The sequence below is a fragment of the Talpa europaea genome (genome assembly GCF_964194135.1).
Source record: "Talpa europaea genome assembly, chromosome: 14".
Lineage (NCBI taxonomy): Eukaryota > Metazoa > Chordata > Mammalia > Eulipotyphla > Talpidae > Talpa > Talpa europaea.
Window position 1 is genome coordinate 48,785,691 of NC_140082.1, and position 24,810 is coordinate 48,810,500.

The window sequence follows — 24,810 nt, forward strand, 5'->3', positions numbered from 1 at the left end:
TATCTTGTTATATTGAGGGGGAGTTACTGATACCACAGAGTAGTGAGGTAGATTCCTTAAATATAGTCTATAATTTTTTTAAGTTTAAGCTTCCATTTATTTAGTCTGAATATCAGGTTATACTATACTGCTGAAAGATGTTTAATTAATCTATTAATATTCAGAATGAAATTGGGAGGAGTTATACTTTCATTATAACTATTTTTTTTTTTTACCTTCAGGTGGTGAAGCTATAAAACTAGATGGGCTTATTACCATAAACCCAGGGCTATTAACAGACTTTCCTCCACTGCTGGAATGCCTCAGGTACATGATTGACTGTACTTTCTCCTGAAAAATCTTGCCATCTAGAATTAAAAAATAAAACAGAGACATTGAAAGACCAAAACAAAAAAAAAAACCTTTAAAAGCAAATGACTAAACACAAGATTTTACAAAAAGAAGTTCAAAGAGGAAAAAATACAGCATATTTTATATTGATGCACACTTGATATATGAGTACTTATATACTACAATTTTTACCACATATTTATTTGTTCACACTTAACTGATCACGTTAACTATATTCTTTGAATTCCAACTGTTCTAACAGTTATTTCTATAGCTTAACATTTAACTATTCCCTTTTTGTATGCTAATATGATCTATTTGAGAAGATTTTTCATTCCTTGAGGAAAAGACTATGTCTTACATTTTAATATATCCTCTTCAGTATCCAATATGACTTCATAATTGATACCAACAGCTTAATCTTCTTTTATGAGTTTCAAATTTAAATCTAACGACTTAGCTTCTTAAATGCACCACAAATGCAACAAATATAAATGTGAGTTATCCTTTCTTCCCTTTCATTGCTTCTGCTTTGTTCTCTGGCTCTTTTGGCAGAAGTATCCATTTCCCATGTAGAAACCTGTTGCCACCCCTAACAACTACCTTCCCTTTATCCATGTCACGTCTGTCTTCAACTTCTATTAACCTTACTTCTTGTTTATCAAATGTTTCTCATCCTTAACACAGCGCTATAATGTAAACTCTTATCATCTTTTAACTGAATTATTGTCACATACTTCTAAATGGCATCCATGATGGACATCTGGTCATCCTCAAATCCTCATAGCTACCAGAGTTCTCTCTTATCAAATGTCAAGCCCTGCTTAAATCATTTCAGTGGCTCTCTGTTGCTTCCTTATCACTCTGGAGAAAGTCTAAGCTTCTTATATACAAGAATCTAGATGATCTGTCACCAAACCCCTTTCCAGCTGTGTTTCTTACATTCTACTTCAGTATCACCAATTTCTCATAGCACCCTGTCTAGCTGTTTGCTTTGCTTGGAACATCCTTCCCTTCACCTCCTATTCAATCTTTAAAACTCAAAGGTAGGTATCTCCTGCTCCAGGAAAAAAAGTCTCACCATGCTTTGTGCTACTGGCAAATGAAATATTTACTTCTATATAACTGTACTTTCCACATAGTGTAATTATCTGTTTATGTCTCTCTCCCTTATACTAGGTTGTAAGGGAGGAAACCATGTCTTATTCATCTTTATAACTAGCCTGCACCCAGAATCTTGACAACAACTTTATTTATTAAAATGTGTGCTGGACTGAACATAGTCATACTATCTAATTTCTTTTGGAATTTTACTGCTGCTGAGCCATTTATTTCATTTACTACATCCCTTAAAATGGCTATGTTATAATCAGTTTTCCTCTCTAAATTTACCATCTAGCTTTTTCATAGTTACATTCTTGCTTGCTCTATTATCACATATTTTCCTAGTTCTTTTAAAACTCAGATTATTCCATCTTATACTGACTCCTCTTTCTCATCTCACCCTCTAGATAGTATAACTACTAATGGTTCTATACTTAGCTTCCATTTTCCTTTTTTCTCTCTACACTTTTCTTCAGTGGCCTCCTCTATTCTAAGAGTTTTAACTCACTTCTATGCTTCTCTTCCCAAATTCTACTGCAACAACTTGGCTGTATCATACCCCATTGCTCAAAACAGTCACAACAACAACAACAAACCCTTTAATTACCTGTAACTAGAACACAAGTTCAAATTTTCTGGCTTTATAGACAAGGACCCACTTAATATGACCTTATGGGGTGGTGCCTAAACTATGTGATGGTTCAAAACTAAATTTATGGTGCTATTTCTTACCATTCCTTATAGATTCTCTATACTTAAATGAAATTTATTATTCTTTCCTATTTTTATTTTCTCTAAGTCATGCTCCTTACCTGGAATGCTAATCCTCTAATCTACCTATCACATTCTACCTAAATTTTTCAAAATTCATGTCAGATACCCTGTAATCTATTAAAAATCTTCTCTCTCTTCAAACCTGATGAAACACAAACTTTTCTGAAATCTAATTATTTCTGCTTTTGCATCTATTAGGTACTTACCAAATGTTGTTTTTTTACTAACAGCTATTTAAGTATATGTCTCCTGCTTCCTCTTGGCATTTAAGCTCTCTGAAGGCAGAGACCATGCCGGTTCACTTTATAGCCTTCTGCTCTGTTCCATTCTTAGTCTGTACTGAGGGCAGTTTCTAGCACATAGAGGCCATTCAATGAGTATCAGACAAATGTGCATCAAGCAGGAAGAAAAAAATGAAAATGGAAACAGCCAAGATCTAACAATATGATTATACCTACCTATATGCAAAGAAAAGTAGAAGTTTGTGGGGTTGTGACAAACATAAGTATTAGTAGGAGGGTGAACTGCTAAAAGGAAATTGAAGACAATTGTCAATAATTCCAAATCTGGAGGAGATCCAAGGACTTCTGCTATAATTTTCACAAATGATTTACAAACCTCACGGGGCATGGATGTAAGTTGCCCCTCTTTGTGTTCCTGAAAAAATAAAAATCAAACTCTCTTTAGATTAAAAGAGAATTGTCAACTAGCATTTTTAATTTAAGCAAGATATTCTTTTTAAGGTAAAACTTCCATGTCTGACCATGTTTATCAATAAATTGAGTGCTATTTCTCATCTTCAGCAATCTTGCTATTAAAAACTTGTTAAAACCAGTGAAAAGTTTATTCTAGACCATTTATCTTAATTGAGGCAAAATTATTATTGTACTCATAAGCATTGACTTAGAAGCCAAACTGCCTTTGTTTGCTTTCTGGTTTCTCCATTCACTGGCTGTCTAGCATTGGGCATGCTGCCTAATAGCTTTATGCCTTGGTGTAATATTAGTGCTACATCATGGGAATAATTCTAGTGCTAGTTTATAGGGTTGTTATGAAAATGAAATGACAACTCTTAGAATAGAACCTTACATACAGTAAGTCCCATATAAATGTTAGCTACTATTAGAACTACTATACTACTACTACAATCACTGCCACCACTCCTGCTATTACTATGCTACTATGGGATCAGAAGGAAAAATTTCTGATAAACAAAACTGATTGATTAGTACATTTTGCAAATTTCTTTCTCACAATAGCTCTAAGACATTTGTTTCATCCCTCATTTTCTAGAATCTGAAGGTCCAAAATGGTTACACATCAGACTACACAGAAAACATGTAAGTAGTGAATCTATAATTAAAACTTAGATCTTTGAATTCTACTTATTGCATCACCTACTACAATGAGACCTGGTAAAGTGACAAGTAATCACTAAAAAGAACGATGAATGTAAATAATTCATATTCCCTAATTCCACCACCACAATAGATGGCAACTGGCCTCTGGATCAAGACTATGGACTATGGGAGGTAAGTCTCCTCCTGCTCCCTTTGCCTATGTCTAAACATGTGACATGGCCCTACAACCATTCTTCATTTGCTCTTGGTATTGCTGAATCAGAAAACTTAAAATCTAGATGCTAACTTTGAAATGGCTTAGTCTGACAACCTCAGGTTTAAGAAGAGAACACTAAGCTTACAGAAGAAAGCACAAAATCCCTTTGCCAAGATCTCATAACTGCCAAGTGGCCAAGCCAGAAACACATATCTACTGACTTCCAATTCAGTGCTATTTGTGATAGAACCATCTGCCTTTCTTCTAAATTGTACCCCTTGTATCTTCCCAGATGTCCCAGTTGCAACTTCAACTATTCATTCCTGAGTTCATCACAGCTCTTTTACTTCCTTCAATCTTCCCCAATGACTCCTTACAAGTCACTGATATTTTATTTTTAAAAAAACCCTTAAGGTGACCCATTGGGAATATTTTGTTAACATTCTGATTCTCTTTTCTCTAGCTGCTGGATTTTTAATTTATCATTTATTCTTACTCCTTCCTCATTTCCCACCATGCATGCTACCTAAAGTCCCTGAAATCTGGTTCTTGACTTCCTCACTCTCTGAAATTTTACAAGATGTTAAGAATGTCTAAACCAATGGTCTTTTACCTGCCACATTTTTTTCTGAACATCTATATTATTTGGCTCTAAAGATCACCCCTTTCTGGTCAGGTTCGTTAGCATCTTCCCACTTTCATTTTACTGAGTTTCCTGGTTCTTCTCTTTTGTAACTATTTTACTACTCTCTCTACATCTTTGTCAATAACTCCTTTCACCCTGTTTCACCAATTAAAATGGTTATTTTCTGAGGTGTGAACCTCAGTCCTTTAATTTCCTTTTATTTGCTTATATTGTAGTGTTTATCTGTCCCCATGACTTCACTGTAAGATCAAAGCAGACAATTTCCAAATTCTGTAATCCCTTTTCTTAGTTTCAGTTTTTCACATCTAAGTGTCTAAAGGTCACTGCCACTGAATGTCCCACTGCAATTTCAAATGTATCAACTACAGCATATGCATGTTCAATTCTTCTTTCTCTGATGATGCTACTAATATTTTTCTAGACTCACAGTTTGAAATTTTATATTATATGTTTGACTTTTCCTGCAGAGTTCATAGTATTGGGTTATTAAACAGAAATATCTCCAAAAATAAAGTTATATGAAAAGTACCTGCAAAACCTGACAAGTCAGCAAAAAGTGATGAACCACTTGAGCTTTCAATAACTGCTTAATATTAAACATCTGCTGTTGGTGATCTGCTCTGATGAGGACCTCTAGAGCTGTTAATAGAGTTTCCCAAACACCTTGCTGAGAAAGAAAACACAAACAGATGCTAATTAGTACAGTTACTGAAAAACATGCTGCATGCTTTTTAGAAGATATGCAGTGTATCAGTTTAACACTGTGTGCATTTTCAGGGTCAAAGATTAAATATGTTGGAAGAAAAGCAACTATTAAAACTTATTTCCAGACCTTTTTTGTCAATACGTTATTTCTATATATTTATGCTAAATGCAATATTGCATTATATGTTCCTTTAGTATACTAATCCTTTTGTGACAGAATATTTAATAAATTATACTAAACAAATGGCAGTAAATTGAAAAAAGTCACTGACAATGTGAAAATTCTGCATTTTTGGATTAATTTACTTTTAAGTTCAAATAATAGAATTTTCTGCACAATTACTAATAGTGCATCTTCAAACAGTACTTAGAGTATCCTTTTAAGGTACCTTAAGATGCTTCTTCCATAATAAATCAATCTTAAATTATCCACAATAATAGATAAAAGGGAATCTTACATCAATAACTTATTGAAAGATAATCTTCACCTAATTTTACCATCCCAAATGACCTTTCAACAGATGTCAAAAGAGTAAAATTAACTGACTTGTGTTGCAGGTCCTGATATTCTGCCATTATCAATGAAAAGACAAAAGGATTGATAGCCTTAATAATACTACCCTACCCAAGACATCTCTCTTCACGGGAGATGGCCAAGATGCCCTGTAAGAAAAATGGAATTTAAGATCCAGAAGACAACGCAGCCCAAGAATGAAAGCTTGCTTCCTACGTGGAAAATAATACCCAAATATAATAGTGATAAACAACCAATAACAACAAAACCAAACTCAGTTTAAAAATAGTCAATTAGGAAAGATAAACCTTATTCAAATTCACAGGAGTATTTGTGTGCTTTACTTTTGAATTTAAAAAAAAAACCTGATTTCTAATCAAACAACCCCCAATTAGCATCCTCATTTGAAATTCTAATTAAGGGCCTCCTTGGTGGAGCAAGGGGTTAAGCACAGCACTGTGAAGCTCACGAGTTCAATCCCAAAGGCCAGGGAGCTACCCACATGGTGTAGCAGACCTCTCCTGTCTTGCCTGCTGCTCCCCTCAGTGTATTTCAGTAGATTTGCTTGTTCTGCTCCCCACTCTGTCTCTGATGAATCTTTCACCTGCCCCCACCCCTGCACTTCTGGCCTGTACCCCAGTTCTTGTATACATAAATAAATAAATCTTAAAAAAAAAAAAGAAATACTAATTAAACCCCACCTATCCACCACATTAGTTAGGTTTGATCTTCCAATCTACAATTAAGTTGACTGTCTTTGATCCAGTTTACATTTGCTATCACTATGTTCATTTGCTTTCTGTTCTTGCAACATTACACATACAACAATATACATGTTATTTTCACTTTGAAAACATTTAGAATGAAAAAAGAAATTAAGTTTTAAAAATTGACAAATACTACAAAATCCAGAAAAAAAACCCAAGAATTTAGTTAGTTTTGCACAACTCTTCAACAATTTCCCTCTTTGTCTTGTGGTTGCATATCCCTTGATTGCCTCTTCTTATAAAATTAATTTTGTTATATAATTTTCTATAGGAAGAATAAAAAAAAAACTATTTCCTTTGGCATGTTTGGTCAAAATTTATTTTATCAATGGTAGATTAGAAAAGTTTCGCTCAGCTTTACAACTCATTGATAATGAGTAAATTGTGGACACTGTTGCCAGATTTGGGAATAACCAATTTTTTAAAAACTCTAAAGGTATAAACTTTGAAAGTCTCTAATTATATTTGATGATAATGTTATACTCTAAATATCTCAAGAAAATCTGTAGTCTACATTAGAACTAAAGGGCCTGCCTCAGCCCTTTTAATACCATGAAAATTGTTTAAAACCGGAACAGGAAGGAAACATCCCTATATTCATTCCCTGGCTGTGTCTTTATTAAGACTAGTCCATCCATCTAGGTATTGAGATTCTGTGCCTACAACTCAAATCAACCATGTTCTCCTTAGCTTATGTTTATGATGAAGTCAAGACTTCACAGGCTTGCCTCTCGACCCTAATGCATCCTGGGCATCTTGGTTCCCCTATCAGAAGTGTGTCCATTTCCTTCTCATTGACTTCATTCTCCAGGCCCTTAATAGACTTCCTTTTCAGAGTTTAGGGTAAATACAAGTCCCCAGTTGATTCAAATGAGCCATATCCCCCAACTTGAGTGCTGTTCTCGTTATTCCAGCCCAAGTTTTGATCCTGATCCTCCAGCTCAGCGTTACCATAACTCAAAATTTCACACAGAAACTAGCCTGTAAATTTCCATTTACAATTAACATTACATTGAAGTAGCAAATTTATTCTGGTCTCCATAAGAATCATTAGATGGATATTTAAAACTATATATATCTTTTTTTTTTTAATAAATTTTATTGTTATATTCCCCATACAATTGCAACCCCCCATTCTGACCCCAATCCCTCCCCTCCCGCCCCCGCCCCCCTAAAAGTGTCTCTGGTTCATAGTTTTTTGTTGATTTTGATTTTCACTTTCTTATAAAAAACTATATATATCTTTATGCCACAAAAGAAACAATCAAAAGAGTGAAAAGGTAACCTACAGAATGGGATAAAGATTTGAAAATGATACATCAGATAAGGGGTTAATATTCAGAATACATAAAGAACCCCTACAACTCAGGAAAAAAATCAAGTAACCCAGTTAAAAAATGGGCAAAGGACTTGAATAGACATCTCTCCAAAGATAAAGAAATGGCTAATAAATATATTAAAAGATATTCATCATCACTAATGATCGGGGAAATGCAAGTCAAAACCAGTGAGATTTCACCTCATATCTAATAGGATGGCCGCTATAAAAAAAAAAAAAAACAATTGGTGAGGTTGTAAAAAACTGGAACCCTTGTACATTGTTGGTGGGGTTGTAAAATGGTACAGCAGCCTTATGGAAAATAATATGGAGCTTTCTCAAAAATTAAAAACAAAGCCTCCATATGATTCAACAATACCACATTTGGATATATATCCAAAAGAATTTAAACAGGATCTTGAAGAGAAATTGCAGCATTATTCACAATAGCCAAAATGTGGAAGCCATGTAAATATCCACTGATAGATGAGTGGGTAAAGGAAATACAGTCTATAAATAAAATGGGATATCATTAAGTCTTTAAAAAGAAAGAAAACTTGCCTCATGCCCTGTGTCATATCAATAGATGAAACTTGACATTATAATGCTAAGTGAAATAAGCCCATTATAAAAAGACAAATACAGAATGATGCATATATGAAATATCTGAAGTAATCAAACTCATAGAAACAGAAAGTAGAATCGTGGTTGCCAGGGACTGGGGAGCAGGAGAATTAGGGAGTTATTGTTTCATGGGTATAGTATCAGTCAAGCAAGATGAAAAATTCTAGAGATCTGCTATGCATAAAGTGGATACATACTGTACTGCACTCTTAAAAATGGTTAAGAGGGAAAATTTATGCTATGTGTTTTCTGCCACATAAAAAGGTACATGCCTCTGCTTTATTCCATATCTTCCAGTCAAGCAGTATCTCCTCTAGCAGTTTAACATCGTGGATTATAGCATGAGACTCTACATCCAATTTAAATTCTCCATTCTCATTAATATGAATAATATCTTCACCACAGCAACCTTCAAGAAGAGTCTATGAAAAATTAACATTAATACAAAATGTATTAGTAATTAATAAATTCAACAGAAACATTAAAATTTCAATCTTAGCAGTTAGAACACAAAACTCATAGGAAAACTAGAGAATAATTCAACATTTCGCAAAATATCTTTGCTTTGCAAAGCAATTCTAATAATTAGAAAAACCCAAACTTTTAAGTATTTATAAATGATTACGCTGTTTCAAACATGGGGTAAATAAATCATATTTTATTTTAGGTATGGTGTGGGGCTGTACTCCCAACACATACATAGTGTGGCAAACCAAGTTACCTCCATGAAAATATACAGAAATAAAACTTTACTACTTCCAAAAAGTAGTAAAAACTCATACCACTAATATATGGGTCTTGATAATTTAAAAAGTTGGGACTGGGGGTATGAAGAGAGGCACTGTCTTTTGCCTTAGTACTAATACTGTTAGAGAAAACACTTTCACTATGCTACCAAATGCTTTAGCCATAAAGTATTTAAATATATAATGATGGCTGAGTCATAACAAAAGCTAACGTGACTTTAAAACACTAACTCTATGGCAGCATTGTGTAATATAAAAGGCACAGCACTAGGTATCTGGAAAACTGGGTTCTCTTTTATTAACTGTGGGAGCTGAAGCAAACAATGTGTCCTCAGTGTTCCATTTCATCTATCTACAGAATGTAGGGTCAGCCTAGCAGACACTTCTGGCTAGGTCTAAAATTCTACAAATGTATTTTTTTTCTTTTACTTTTCTAAAATGCTATGCCATTTAAAAAAAAATCATTTGATTAATGAGGGAACTACTGAGTTTCCCTTATTTTCCTCAGGAATAACTGAAATACCAAATTCTATTAATGGAAGACTTTAATAAAGAGATAAGTATCACATCACATGAAATTATGAGGATAAATTTTATGATGACATACCTTTAGAATGTGAAAGCCAACAATACATTTTTGTTTGATCAACACCTGATGAATCATTGATAGTCCATTACAATTTTCTAATTCATGTATTCTCTGTTGGTTATATTTAATTAATGACAATATAACTCTCAATGATAATGCTTGAGTTTCTTCACAGTTACTGAGTTCCACAACCTAAAAAAGGTAGATACCTTTTTTTCCTAATTTGTCGACAGTGAAAATTAAAAGTGTGGTTGTCTAACATTATACAATACGAATCCATCAATTTCATTTGAAAGCTTTTTTCGTCTCACACTTTGTAATTATTTAAGAGTTGTAAATAAAATGGAAAGACATAAATATCATGCTCATTCATCTCAAATATACTATACTAAACCAAAATAGCATTAACAACCTTGGAAGCAAGTAGCACTTTTTTTGGTGATCTGAAATGTAAGGAAAATGACTCAAATTTTAAATAATTGGTCAATTACCAAATAGTCTTTGTATGTGCTATGGGAGAGAAAAAGAAGCAAAAGGTATGATACTTGCCCCCAGTGGGGTCTATTGGCTAGTCAAAGATAAGATGGACACATAAAAACCATGAGCTATGCCTTGTACATAAAAATCTGCCCATTGCTTTCTGACAACTACTACATACAAGAAACACCCACCTTATTCATGATAAAAGCAAAGAATGAGACAATATGAATGCCTGTGAGCACAGAAACTACTTCTGACTCCACTCTCTTTGGGTTAGGGAAGCCTGCATGGCCTGGAAAGAAGAGCAAAATCCTAGGAAGCAGGCAGGGATAAACACGGGCAGGAGATAGTCAAGAGAGGGGTACATCTGGGAAGCTGGAGGTTGTCTAGTTGGCTGGATGGTGGAGATTAGATTCAAAATGTAGGTTATGCAGGTAGGATTTTTAAGAAGGCTGAATTTTATTTTTTTAGGAGAAAGGGTAGTAACATAGTTTTTAAATTTTAAGTGTGAAAACATACTTTAAAAGTCTTATTGGCAAGATCTTAAAAACATGCAAGATAAAAAATAACCACTTTCACTAAGATCTGATAATGTTGACCTAATAATGTATACATAGTGATATAACAGTAATTATAACAAATTATGATTCAATAACTAGATGAAAGAGAAAAAATCAAGGATATACGAAATCATAAAAGCAGATCACAAAATGTTGATAAGGAGTTAAACAAAGAGCTTTTAGTTGTAAAACACTAGGGTATTCAACTGGATACTATGTGCAAAAAAAAGTTTGAAAAGAAGAGAGAAAGAAAGCAAGCTTAGCATATGGTGGCGGAATGCTAACAGTAACAACACACATTGACATGTTCCTTATTGTAATGTTAGTCAAAGGTGGTTTCATTAAATAAGAGTGTGAAAATTTGGTAATGTTGCAGAAGTTATACTTAGAGATAAATTTCTAGGATGAAAGATCAGAGTTGTTTTAATTAAACAAGGTTATGGACTCCAAGGAAGTAAACACAATTTATATTGAAGTAAGGCCATTTGTACCCTCCATTTTAGATTTCAGTAATTCCCTAGTCCTTGTAAACTTATTGACTGCTTTCTCCATGTCAGGAAAGATATAGTCCTTGACGTCAGATGATTAAATAATGCAGATATTAAATAAAGTCAAATATTTTACATTTCCCTTTTTTAAAAAAACTTCATACCCAATTAAATTATTTTTGTCCTTATTTTTTGACCCTAGTTTTTTTTTTTTTAATTGCATCTGGAAGCTTCAAAGGAAAAATAAATTTCTTAAACCTTATTTTAAAGAATACATTCCCTCTTTATTGTTACTATAGCATGCATTTTTTTTTCTTGTCGGCAATTTTAAATCTTGTATGTTTAACACTGCTTTAATTTTAATTTTGAATAGAAAATTTCTAAAATATTCATAAATTAGAAGAAATTTTAACACTGCATAGAATGATACCTGATTGGGGGCGGGGGGCAATCCTAATATTACCTCAATTAAAATAAAGAAATAAATTTATTTTTAAAAAAGAAAGATAAAAAGAAGATGAAAAAAGAAAATAAGACTCCTCTACTTCATTTAGAAATTGTACCATGACTTTGTTACTCTGGATATTATGTTATAAAATATTATAAAATAAAATGGACTATGTTTGTAAAATAATTCCATGTGTGCAGAAAGCTTGATGACACCTTAAACAATGTTTTTGGTCTTAAAAATTTAATACATTTGATATATAACATTTTTTAATCATAAAGAAACCCTGAAATTTCTCAATAATAAAAAAACAGTTTCTCTTTAGAGAAGACTATATCAGTAATTCTTACCCTAGCAAAGAGAAAAACAAATATACCAGTTCCACCAATCTCATGCAGAATGCCTTGAATAGTTTTACATTCAGTAGGCTGGAGATTCTTCAGATGATGAGGTTCTAATAAGATGCTCTGAACTTCTTTTGAGCTGAAGGGTCTCTGAGAGAGTTGGGTTTTCATTTGACTTTTCAGTCTAATAACTGGTTCATAGATAGTATACTGAGCTGGAAAATAAGTTGTATAAACAACCGAAAGACTTTCCTGAAATACAAATAACATAAGTTAAAAATATAAAATAACAAATTAAAAATAACCTAAGTTATCAGATAAAAATAGCATGTTATCAAAATAACTTAAAAATAACATAAGTTTATCAAACAGAAAATAAATATTTCAAAGTGAAAAGACAAATCTCTTTGTTTTAAAAAAGACAGATACCACACTAAACAAAGATGAAATGAGAAAAAAAGCAGCTTCCCACGAAGAACAAGATCAGTTTCATTTAGTACTAATCAACAGTATAAATCACATTAAGACTGAGAAAGAATCCGGCTTTCATCATTTTGGAATAAACATGAAATTACACTTATTATTACTACTAGCAACACCTAGCTCTTACACCACACTCATTACGTAACAGGCACTGTTCTATGTACTTTCAAATACTAAAAATTACAAAATTATGTCTTTACAAAATTCTGAGGTAGGTCTCAGTATCTTCAAAATTTTTGCTTTGAATTTGCTCACAGACTGGCCATTCATTTAAAGGTGCCTGCAAACCAAACTTTCAATATTTCTTCCATGCATAGGAGAGTTTCCAGTAGCTTCAGGCTCCCACTCAAGCTTCTATTAACTACTTTAAAAATTAAGGTAAATTTTAAATGTAGACTGTATTTTGTGGTGGTCTCAGTGAACAGCTACAGGAATTCAGGTTCAGTGCACCTTCTGTACATAAATGTACAGAACACACTGTACATTCAATGTATTCTCACAGAAACTTTGATCATTTTTCAACCCCTGATGACTTAAGCAGAGTTTTCTCAGGCATCACACAGCATATAAAACTGTCTATGCAATCTATTGTATATGAAATTGCTGGGAAAAACAAACTTTTAAACTTGCTATAGTTTTTATAAGAAAATAAAAAAGAGAAACTTTAGAAATCTAACTCATAGTTAATTATACATTCAATTAAAAATACATTCAATAAATATTCTATGTATAGTTACTATAAAGTTAAAACACAAAATGAAAACTTACAATTAAGAGACCAATGTCCACATCTTTCTTGGTCAAAAACAGTTCCCTGATTTGTTCACATTGCAAAATTTCTTTATTAATGTATTTGGAGTAGTCATTTATAGGTTTGCCGTATTTACATGGCATAATAGATGTATGGTTGGGGCCACAAGCATAAAGATAAAAGGCTTCTTGTGAACCAATCTTAGCTCCTAAATAGCAAAAAAATAGTTACATGTTTAAAACACTCCAATGAGGACTTTTCATACAAAACAAGAAACCAAGAACTATTTTTCTCTCATATTCTTTTAGTTGTTCACTGTATTTTATGAAATTGATAAAACCCTAAATTTCCAAGTTGGTGCAATGTAATTATGGATGGAAGATGAATTAAGGTATATGAAGTTAATTATGAAGATCCTGAAAAAGTCACGAAATTTTCACTTGCTTCTTAAGCTGGAAAACAGGTTTTTTGCTTTGCTCTGTTGCTTCTTTTTTTTTTTTTTTTTAATGAATGGAAACTATATCTCAGCAAATTCCATTTTAAAATAAAATATGAATTAACATGTTTAAACCTATCCTTTCATCTATCTACTCAATAAACATTGTCTGAATGATAGTACAAGACAGGTTTTTAAAAATATTTGTGATATATTTTTAAAAATCATGTATTTCTTGCCCCTTAAAATTTGGTAGTTTTATAGAATATACTGAAATTTTAAGTAAAAGAGATAGCTACTCTAGGTTTACCTGCCATAATACAGGATTATAATGTTGATTTAACATAAGTTTCTCTTTTGGAGAGTAATAGGAGTAGGATGTGCATCTCTCATTTAAATATATATCAATTGTGAGAAACATCTAGATTATAAAAATATCAATGCATTTTTGGAATCTACAAATTACAGTAATTATTATGCACAAGTGAAGAAGTAGGAATTAATATTTTATCCAAGATAATTTGCTCAGTTGAATACTTGTTAACTGAAAGAAAAATTTGGAAATGTTTGAAGAAGGAAAAACATACCATTGAAGAGGAGTAAATTTCCCAGGTCCCATTTTCCAGACAATTGCAAAAAGTATTCTTGGGATGATAAACAATGGCCGATCATACAAAAGGTTTTATTGTTATCAGATGACAAACTTGTTTTCCTTGGAAGCATAAAATCCAAAATGACATCAGGTTTCCTGCGTTTTAAAAAAAGTTAAATTAATAACTTCAATTACCAGTGAGGGCTAAGTATTTCAAAAGTATGAATGTTAATAATGGGAAATTCTTGAATAATTTTCTTGGTTCTCTATCAAGTATTTGGTGATGGCGAGAGAGAGGACAGATTCTGTTTTCTCTTTGTCCAAGCCTCAGAAAGAGAGGAGCAGAACAAAGATGCCTGACGGTCCTACACCAGGCAATGGGAAGTGTGACCAGACATTTGCTACAAATTTTCTGTGCCATTTGACTTTTGCATATGATTTCCCTATTTTACAGATACAAGTCAGTCATATTTTCTTAATTTTACCAAGATGTTTTCCCTCTTAGTAAACAATTCCTAAAATCTAATGTCTTCTATGAGGACTTCAAAGACTAATCAGAATAATCAGAAAAAGAGTATTTTCCAGGTTTTGTTCTGACTAGTCACTGAAATGTCAATTCTTTTTTGTACCTCCTATATTTTCAATACCAAGTCATTATAGAATTTTGATTAGTCACTTGCTTTTCTTCACAAATGAAGGTTATAGAAATCCTTATAAAAGACAAAGTAGAAAAAAAAGTAAACTAAGGCTTTCTCATAAAGAAACACACGTGACTGGTGGACTTCACGGCCTAGTTAAATTGCAGAGTGCCAAACTCTACATTTACTTTAGCAATGTTTTAAACTCCATGCTAAGATAATGATAATGATCAGGGCAAGGCAAGATAATAATAAAGACAAAAAGTCAAGATAAAGTTTGTGAATGAGGTAAAAACAGAGTAGGCTAATATGGTTAGCTTTTAATGACAAATTATATATTTTTATTTTAACTTTTCCATAAGGCTATATTATGTTTTATATTTAACTATTTTAATAGAAGTATTTAAAAAATAAAATACTTGAGATAATTCTATGATATATATGATATATATCTCTTTCTTGGACCAAATAAATGACTCTGCTGAAACACTACAGCCACCTAGTGGCAGTATGACTTAATACAGTTTTGAGGATAAAACCTATCACAAATACATCAAAGACATCTTTACAGACACATCACCCAAAGCAGTGATAGTAAAGGCAAAGATAAACAGCTGGGACTACATCAAATTAAAGAGCTTCTGCACAGCAAAAGAGACAATAACAAAAACAAAGAGAAACCCCACCAACTGGGAGAACATTTTTGCACCCAACACTAATGATAAAGGACTGATCACAAAAATCTGCAAAGAGCTGATGAGACTCAACAACAACAAAGAAAACAATCCAGTCAAAAAATGGGCAGAAGAGCTAAAAAGAAACTTCTCTGAAGAGGAAATGCAAATGGCCAACAGGCATATGAAAAAATGTTCAACATCACTTGTCATCAGGGAAATGCAAATCAAAACTACCATGAGATACCATCTTACACCAGTGAGAATGGCACATATTAAAAAAAACTAGCAACAACAAATGTTGGCGAGGGTGTGGAGAAAAAGGAACTCTTCTGCACTGTTGGTGGGAGTGCAAACTGGTCCAACCACTGTGGAGAGCTGTGTGGAGATTTCTGGACCTACTAAACATAGAGCTTCCATATGATCCAGCAATTCCACTCCTAGGTATTAACCCAAAGGACACAGAAACATCAATTCCAAAGAACACCTGCACCCCTATGTTTATAGCAGCACTGTTTACAATAGCTAAGCTTTAGAAACAACCCAAATGCCCAAAAATAGATGACTGGATCAAGAAGATGTGGTACATATATACCATGGAATATTACTCAGCATTCAAAAAAGATAAACACATGCAATTTGCAGCAACATGGATGGCGCTGGAAGGGATCATGCTCAGCGAAATAAGCCAAAAAGAAAAAGAAAAATACCGGATGGTCTCACTCATAGCAGGAATCTAGAAAACTTAAATAAGGGACCAGGAAAATGAATAACTATAAGAAAGTGAAAATCAAAATCAACAAAAAACTATGAACCAGAGACACTTTTAGGGGGGTGGGGGCGGGAGGGGAGGGATTGGGGTCAGAATGGGGGGGCTGCAATTATATGGGGAATATAAAAATAAAATTTATTATTTAAAAAAAAAACAAAAAAAAACCTATCACAAATAAGATTAATGCAAGATAAATTCAACAAATATTAAGTAACTACTATGTACCACATATTCCTATTAGATTTGTGGGATGTTATTGAATAATAATTAGCATAAAATATTAATAATTTTTCATTATCTGTGTATTACTAAAAAATGGTTTCTAGGGTGAGTTATGTCATTCCGCTCTGGGTCTCATTATCTCATATGTAAAAATAGAGATAATAACATATCTACTTCATAGTGTTGTAGGGAGGCCTAAATGAGATAATCAGTATAAAGTGTTCAGGCTCAAGAAAGGAGGAACACAGAATCTGGAAGAAAAAGGGGGGGTCTCTATTCATAGTTGCAACCCCAACTCCAAGTGATGTTAACTAGATTCTGGAAACAAATTTATTTATTTACCATAATGGCATTCCAGCTTAGGCAGTTGTGAAAACTGAGAAAGGTCTTCCTTCCTCTTGCTAATGGCAAGCTCCATCTCTTCCTTCAGGTCTCAACTTAAGTATCTGTTCCTATTGTACCTCTCTGAAGTAGCAAACCTGGTATTTTCCATGTTGGGACCTATTTGTTACCTTTACAATCTTCATAATTTGTATAAATTCATTCAAATGTATTTGCTTATTACCTGCTTTCTCACTGGACTATGAGTTCCAAGAAGGGCAAGAAACGTGTCTAGTTTACCGCTGCCCTAATTCCTCAGTAAATAATGACGGATGAACAAATTAATGAATGAAAATAGGTTCATTTGTGCTAAGAGTACATGGTGTTAGTGTGGTCTAATCTACTTTGAAGGATTTTTGAGAGAATTGGGAGATAATGTATCTAAGGCAACTAGCAAAAAAATCTGCAATATACGGATGCAGTATTTTATGGTCCATTTGATTACGTCTAGACGCCTCATCTTGAAGTTCAAAGCCTCCTGTCTGGTAGCTTCCCCATATACATTTATTGTTCTTTCTCCTTATTCAACTTAGACTCTTCTTGTCAGCTGGCTTGATGCTTTCCCATGCTACAGTGGTTTCCAATTTGGTACCCTCTCTCACGCTATCTCAGCAAAAAAGCACTTTTACAAATCCCAGATACCTTATAGCTCTCCTGAGATTAAACTTCACATTAAGATATTCTACAAAATGTTTCTTACTAACTTGAGCTTTTAAGTTTTATAAAAAATAGGATACTATCCATACTCACTAAATATAAATTAAAAAATCAGTGAAAATCACATTTAAAAAAAGTCAATCTCTATTTTGCCTGATTTTATCATGTGGTGTATTTCTAGGATCCTATTTAATAATATCAGCTTATATTTTTCTCTAGTCATCCTAATTTCACTTGAAACTCTGATTTGACTTGGCCACTTAATTTAAATAATTCTTATGGACTCATTTTATAATATGTGGATTTAAAGGACCAAATTATAGGTTTTGTTTCATTCCCTACTATATATATTCTACATACATGTCCAGCTGATTGGATTTCTGCAGTTCTCCTAAACCCAGACACTCATTTTCAATAATTACTTTTCTTTTTTTTTTTTAATTTTTTTTTTAATAGAGGCATGTTTTATTATTTATTTGTTTGTTTGTTTGTTTTGTTTATACATGCACTGGGTACAGTCAGAAGCGCGGGAGGGTGAGAGAATTCACCAGAGCCAGAGCGGGGAGCAGAGCAGGCAGAAGGACCGAAGTACACTGCTGAGGGGAGCAGCGGGCGGCAGGAGAGGTCTGCGTGCCATGTGGGACCCTCCTCCGGTGGCCGAGGAGCAGCCGGGGATCAAACCGGCGCCGCAGAGGCTGCGGGCAGCTTCGCAACGCAGCGCTCAACCGCCGCGCCACCGGGGAGGCCCTACTTTTCTATAAAAGTAATAAATAGGAAAAAATATGCAGCTCTGACATAGATTATGACATTAATAAATTACATCTATAGTTTTCTGTTTCAGAAGCTCTAATAGGCTAATGAAATTTAAAACTGTAACTGAGGTTAATAATTATTTACCAAAAATGTTTCATACCTCTGTCCAGAGACCCACATCGAGATTTTTCCATGGATACTTTTTTTCCCTTGGGGCTGCTGCAAGTAGGTGAGGACTAAATGTTGCCATTTGCTTGGGAGGAAAATATTTCCCTGTGATTCAACCTGTGCTAGTAAAACAGCTTTTGTATCATCATTTGAATCCATGCACACACTACACAAAAAGAGAAAAGGCATAGGCTGAAAACATGAAATTTTGATCTCAGTATTTAACACAGGCATAACAACCATAATTCTAAGTATTTGAGATAATCAATACCGAAAGATAAAAGTGGCACTATGGGGGTCAGTCCACACTTGGATCATCAATGCTTTGGATCCCAGTGAAATCATATGAATACAACCTTCTTCTATGAGTCTATCACCAGGATTTATGTACTCTGCACCTTCCAGTCTGTTGTTCTCTGTGATAAAAACATCAGAAATATCAGTAAAGCATTTGATAAATATTGAATGGAAAAATCAATTTAAAAAAATATAAAGCATGGTTGTTCATTTGTAGTAAATTATTTACCCAGAGTGTTCCAAACAACAATATTTCCAAAGTTCATATGTTAACTCCAAAAAAAGCAGGAGTCAAAACAGTAATTGAATGCTTTAAAAGTTATTAAATGTTTTATCAGGGTGGGGGTGGCAATTGTATGGGGACTATAACCAAGTTGAAATTGCATACATTGTGCAAAAATGAAAAATGATGTAAAAAATATACAAAATTTAAAAAATAATAAAAAAGTTATTAAATGTTCTAAAATATATGAAAACTGAGGACTAGTTACAGGCATGAATAAATCAATGGTGTTACCACCATTGATTTTTATAATCTGTGCCTAGTGCATTTAATCTTTACCAATTGGATTGGGTTGCTCTGTTAATCACAGTTGAGTCCAAGGACCATCATCGCTTGCCTTGACTGACAAAAATTCACCTTGTAATTATTATGATGGCATAATTTAAAAACAAAATTGATGATATTAAAATTCCTTCAAAAAATTGTGATGTTTGAATGTATTGAATGTATTCCTTGTGTAAGTTCCCTGAGAAGTGGTCTTTGAATATAACATTAAGTGAATATAACATTAAGTGATTCCAAAAATCTAAAATGTTTCTTTAAGGCAAATTACTAAGGTAAATGCCGATGCTTTGGGCTCTCTGGTTATTCATCCTTCCTTTTCCTTCCCACCACTTAAAACTTAGCACTACCTAAATATTTATTATGAGCTGAATCTTCAAACCATCTATGTTACCTTTTACTATGACTCATGAATTCACATAAATACGTTAATTAAAATGTATCAAAATATAAAATGCATGTGTAAGGCTCAGACTTATAGAGAAGATGAACACAACCAGTTATTAGACTGCATATATTTATTTTAACTGTCATTTTTCAACAGGTATTTGAAAGAATACCAATTTTTAAGAAAACTCCCCTTTAGCAATGTTAATAGTCTTTAAAAAGAAGAATTAAATCTACTGATTAACTTAAAGACTATTGCCCAGTATATAAGAATACTTTTGTATATATACTATTTTGTATATATACTATTGCCCAGTATATAAGAATAAAGAACTCAAATCTGGTGTGATATTAAAAAAAGTTTTCAATTAAATCTAGACTTGTAGAATTAAAGGAACAAAAATATACCTAGGAACTACAGAACAGGAATATTACAAATACTTCTTTATTTAATGCTCATAATAATCTTATGAGGTAAAATTTCATCTCTGGGGGGGTGACAGAATTGAGATGTTAAGATGTTAAATAATAACATCTTAACATCTTAAGATGTTAAGATGTTGTTTAATGGTGAACACATGGTTTAGTGGCATAGGATGTGCTATTACTTGCAATATTTTCTTCATCTATTCAAAACTTTATACTATTTTAAATGTTCTTTTTGAATGTTTATGTACAATTAAAATGTTTACTAATACATTTTACAAAAAATATTTTAAAAACTTTCATAATACCTTTCTCAAGTCATTGTGTATATTTCTTCATTATTATCAAACTATTTACATTGGGATTACCCCACTTAAAATATGAGAACATAATCTGCACAGTTTATAGTGTAGTAGTGATATTTAAGGCCTGGAATTAAATACAGGTGGGTTTAAGGCCTTTTCATCATTATGAGCTATATAAATTGGTTATACTATTTAACTTTATCTGCAAATACAGATAGTGTGAACATTTATCTTATTGAATTTTTGTGAAGATTAAAAATGTATGTAGAAAGAGATGAACCAAGTGACACATACAGAAAGCACTCACTGTACCTTAGATAGCATATCAATAACATCACATGTATGTTGTTTGAGAGCTCCCATTTCTTGGGGGTAATAAAATTCAATTCACAAAGAAAAATGCTTAAGCTACCTGAAACATTATATATTCTCTGCCTAGATATTTTAAAACTTTGGCTTTCTAGGCTAGCCCTTAAAAGTATTTAAGTATGCTATGCTAATAACATGGAAATGTGTCTGTGGGAAAGTGGATTCAGAGTTTAAGTTGTGGCTATTGGGGACATTTCCCATTCTGCAATCTTGACAGCATTTTTCAGCACTTCCCTTTCCAGCTTATATCAGCAAGAGAAGACCTTCCGGAAACCAGACACGAGTGAAGGCCTTGTGTCCTAAAGCAGAGGCTCCAGCAAGCTGGATAAGCTTCATGGGAGGAGGAGTTTGGGGGGTCAGCACCTCCATATAAGCATAGCCCCTAAACTTCTGTCTTTTCTAATCCCTTCATTCACTCCGTGAACCCTAAGAATAAGCCTACCTGCTTTACTTCCCACAGCCATAAACTATTTCTTGATAAACATGTTCTTTCTGTGCCAGTCATACAAGGAACAAGATGTCATTTGACAGCAGTATAATAAGCAATTCTTTAGTTATAGAAAGGAATGAAATTTATCCTGATTTTGGAGAATTCCTAATACATTTAAACATTCTGTAACAGGAACTGAAGAGGAGGACTGAGGTGAGGTACAGAATGAGGAGAGCTTGAAATAAAAGAGAGAAAGGCAATGGGATGAGGCTGACTATAGGGGCCAGCAAAAGGTAGCAGAAGGAAGGAAAAGTGGCTAAGGATTTTATCCTTTTCTCATTTTTGGAGTCACTCTAATGCAGGAAAGAGGCAGGAGATGGGGCTAGTGATCCCCAGAGGAGTTGTATGTGTTTGATCTCCCCTCAACTCCTTTATACTCACACATACACACAAGGCTAAAGTACAAAAGAAAATGGAGTTTTCAAGGTTATCTGACAATTCAGGTTTTCATAAGTGAACTGCTATCACTAAGTAAGGTATTTAAATTGAAGAACTATTAAGAGTAAATTAGAACAAGGCTCTTTTCTTACTGTTCAACCAAAATTGCCATCTGAAAATAGAGCACAATTCAGATAAAGCCATCATACCTGTTCCATCAAAACTATTATCACGTAAAATTAATGATCTGCTTTTCTTCTTCATCTTCCTTCCTTTTTCAGTGGTACTCTCAGTGTCATGGGCGCACTCCACATTAAACCACAGTGAAACACTGAAGCCTTCTGACAGGTGTGGCCAGCAATTTTGTCCCAACAATGGCAGGTGGACTGGGGCTATGTGCCAAGAGGAAAGCAGCTGCTGGGGGAAACTTTCACTGTCAGCCTCTTTCTTACCCCGGGAAACTCGTGCTCTTCTCAGTAATCCCATGGCCTTACTATTTAGAATCCCAGGACACTTTTGTGATGAAATGCCATTGCTTAAATTTGGGGTATGCAGTAAAGGGAAGGTTAGATACTGTGAAGGACTCATAATAATATCACTTTCAATAATTTTCAGAATACCCAGAAGAAGAGTTTCCTGGAAAAAAAGTAAAACAAAATTTCATAATAATGTTACAAAGTACATGATTATCTTGAAGTTCAGGTTATAAATGAAAATACAAATAAACACACACATATAAGCATTCTTATTTAAATATTTCAATCTACCATATCATTAAAATTTTCCTTTTTGTGTAGTTAAGATGAAATATGAAACAGAGATTTCCATTTTTAAATTTGTAATCTCCTGCTTAATTTGTTGTAGAATTAGATGCTCTTATAGTATAAACCTAAAATTAAATACAATGTCAGGAATCATTTCTACTGAAGAAAGATGTTTATTTCCAAGTAAATTATAGTCATTTCTATTGATAATTTTTGAATGAGTGATAGAACCAGAGACCTTATAAATTCTCCAGATTTCTGAATATTTATAGCATGACATATAATAAAGTTGAGTGGTCCATCACTTTTCAACCTATTTTATATGCTTTTTCTCTAGTCAAAATATTTTTTTTTGGCACCTCCCTGGTGGCACAGGGGTTAAGATGCAGCACTATGAAGCCACCCCAAGCCACTGCAGCAGGAGTTCGATCCCTGGTCAGGGAGATGACCCCCATGGTGTAGCAGACCTCTCCTGACTCACCTGCTGCTTCCCTTAGCAGTATATTTCTGTCCATCTGCCTGTTCTGTTCCCCACTCTGTCTCTGAATCCTCTCACTCCCCCCACCTCTGGTCTGTACCCCAGTTCTTATATGCATAAAATAAATAAATATTTAAAAAAATCTTTCACTTGTGTATACTAGATTAAAATAACAATTTTTGGTTTTATTTATAACTTTTTGGTTAAACTAAAATGTAGAAAGTATAGAAAACAGAGGAAATGAGTAATTGAAGGGAAGAGCAATGATTAAGAAGACAAGTGAAAAATAAAAAAGGTTAGCCTAATACAATCATGCATAAAACAATACCTAATGATTTTTATGAGAAATGCACTCAGAAAATGTAATAGAAACATTCTAGAAATATATGGTCAGTTCTTAAGACACTAGTGGTTTTTTTTTTTTTTTTTTTTTTTTTTTTTTTTTTTTTTTGAGTAGAGTATTCTTTTGACTCAATAGTAGAGTATTCTTTTTTTTTTTTTTTTTTTTATAAATTTTATTGTTATATTCCCCATACAATTGCAACCCCCCATTCTGACCCCAATCCCTCCCCTCCCGCCCCCGCCCCAATAAAAGTGTCTCTGGTTCATAGTTTTTTGTTGATTTTGATTTTCACTTTCTTATAGTTATTCATTTCCTGGTCCCTTATTTAAGTTTTCTAGATTCCTGCTATGAGTGAGACCATTCGGTATTTTTCTTTTTCTTTTTGGCTTATTTCGCTGAGCATGATCCCTTCCAGCGCCATCCATGTTGCAGCAAATTGCATGTGTTTATCTTTTTTGAATGCTGAGTAATATTCCATGGTATATATGTACCACATCTTCTTGATCCAGTCATCTATTTTTGGGCATTTGGGTTGTTTCCAAAGCTTAGCTATTGTAAACAGTGCTGCTATAAACATAGGGGTGCAGGTGCTCTTTGGAATTGATGTTTCTGTGTCCTTTGGGTAAATACCTAGGAGTGGAATTGCTGGGTCATATGGAAGCTCTATGTTTAGTAGGTCCAGAAATCTCCACACAGCTTTCCACAGTGGTTGGACCAGTTTGCACTCCCACCAACAGTGCAGAAGAGTTCCTTTTTCTCCACACCCTCGCCAACATTTGTTATTGCTAGTTTTTTTAATATGTGCCATTCTCACTGGTGTAAGATGGTATCTCATGGTAGTTTTGATTTGCATTTCCCTGATGACAAGTGATGTTGAACATTTTTTCATATGCCTGTTGGCCATTTGCATTTCCTCTTCAGAGAAGTTTCTTTTAAGCTCTTCTGCCCATTTTTTGACTGGATTATTTTCTTTGTTGTTGTTGAGACTCATCAGCTCTTTGCAGATTTTTGTGATCAGTCCTTTATCATTAGTGTTGGGTGCAAAAATGTTCTCCCAGTTGGTGGGGTTTCTCTTTGTTTTTGTTATTGTCTCTTTTGCTGTGCAAAAGCTCTTTAATTTGATGTAGTCCCAGCTGTTTATCTTTGCCTTCACTATCACTGCTTTGGGTGATGTGTCTGTAAAGATGTCTTTGATGTGCAAATCACGTAGTGTTTCGCCTATATTTCCTTCTATATATTTTATGGTTTCAGGTCTTATGTCTAGTTCTTTAATCCATTTTGAGTTGATTTTTGTGTATGGTGTGAGGTGGTGGTCAAGCTTCATTCTTTTACATGTAGCGACCCAGTTTTCCCAGCACCATTTATTGAACAAACTTTCTTTGCTCCAATGCATAGTCTTTGCTCCTTTGTCAAAGATTAGTTGACCATAAACCTGTGGGTTTATTTCTGGATTTTCTATTCGATTCCATTGGTCTGTATGTCTGTTC

At 33.7% G+C, this 24,810-nt stretch overlaps 1 protein-coding gene across 1 annotated transcript in view; it reads right to left on the reverse strand.

The window, feature by feature from the left end:
• The window catches only part of LYST (lysosomal trafficking regulator), a gene marked incomplete at both ends in the record, with an annotated part of 133,230 nt that overhangs the window by 76,702 nt on the left and 31,718 nt on the right, over positions 1 to 24,810 (reverse strand). Inside the window, 11 exons of the mRNA XM_084253644.1 lie at positions 216 to 347; positions 2,667 to 2,865; positions 4,941 to 5,078; positions 8,612 to 8,761; positions 9,693 to 9,866; positions 12,001 to 12,246; positions 13,246 to 13,436; positions 14,252 to 14,412; positions 18,514 to 18,687; positions 18,793 to 18,937; positions 21,948 to 22,374. Of these exons, the coding sequence (XP_084109770.1) occupies positions 216 to 347; positions 2,667 to 2,865; positions 4,941 to 5,078; positions 8,612 to 8,761; positions 9,693 to 9,866; positions 12,001 to 12,246; positions 13,246 to 13,436; positions 14,252 to 14,412; positions 18,514 to 18,687; positions 18,793 to 18,937; positions 21,948 to 22,374 (2,137 nt within the window). The remainder of the gene's footprint in view (positions 1 to 215; positions 348 to 2,666; positions 2,866 to 4,940; positions 5,079 to 8,611; positions 8,762 to 9,692; positions 9,867 to 12,000; positions 12,247 to 13,245; positions 13,437 to 14,251; positions 14,413 to 18,513; positions 18,688 to 18,792; positions 18,938 to 21,947; positions 22,375 to 24,810) is intronic.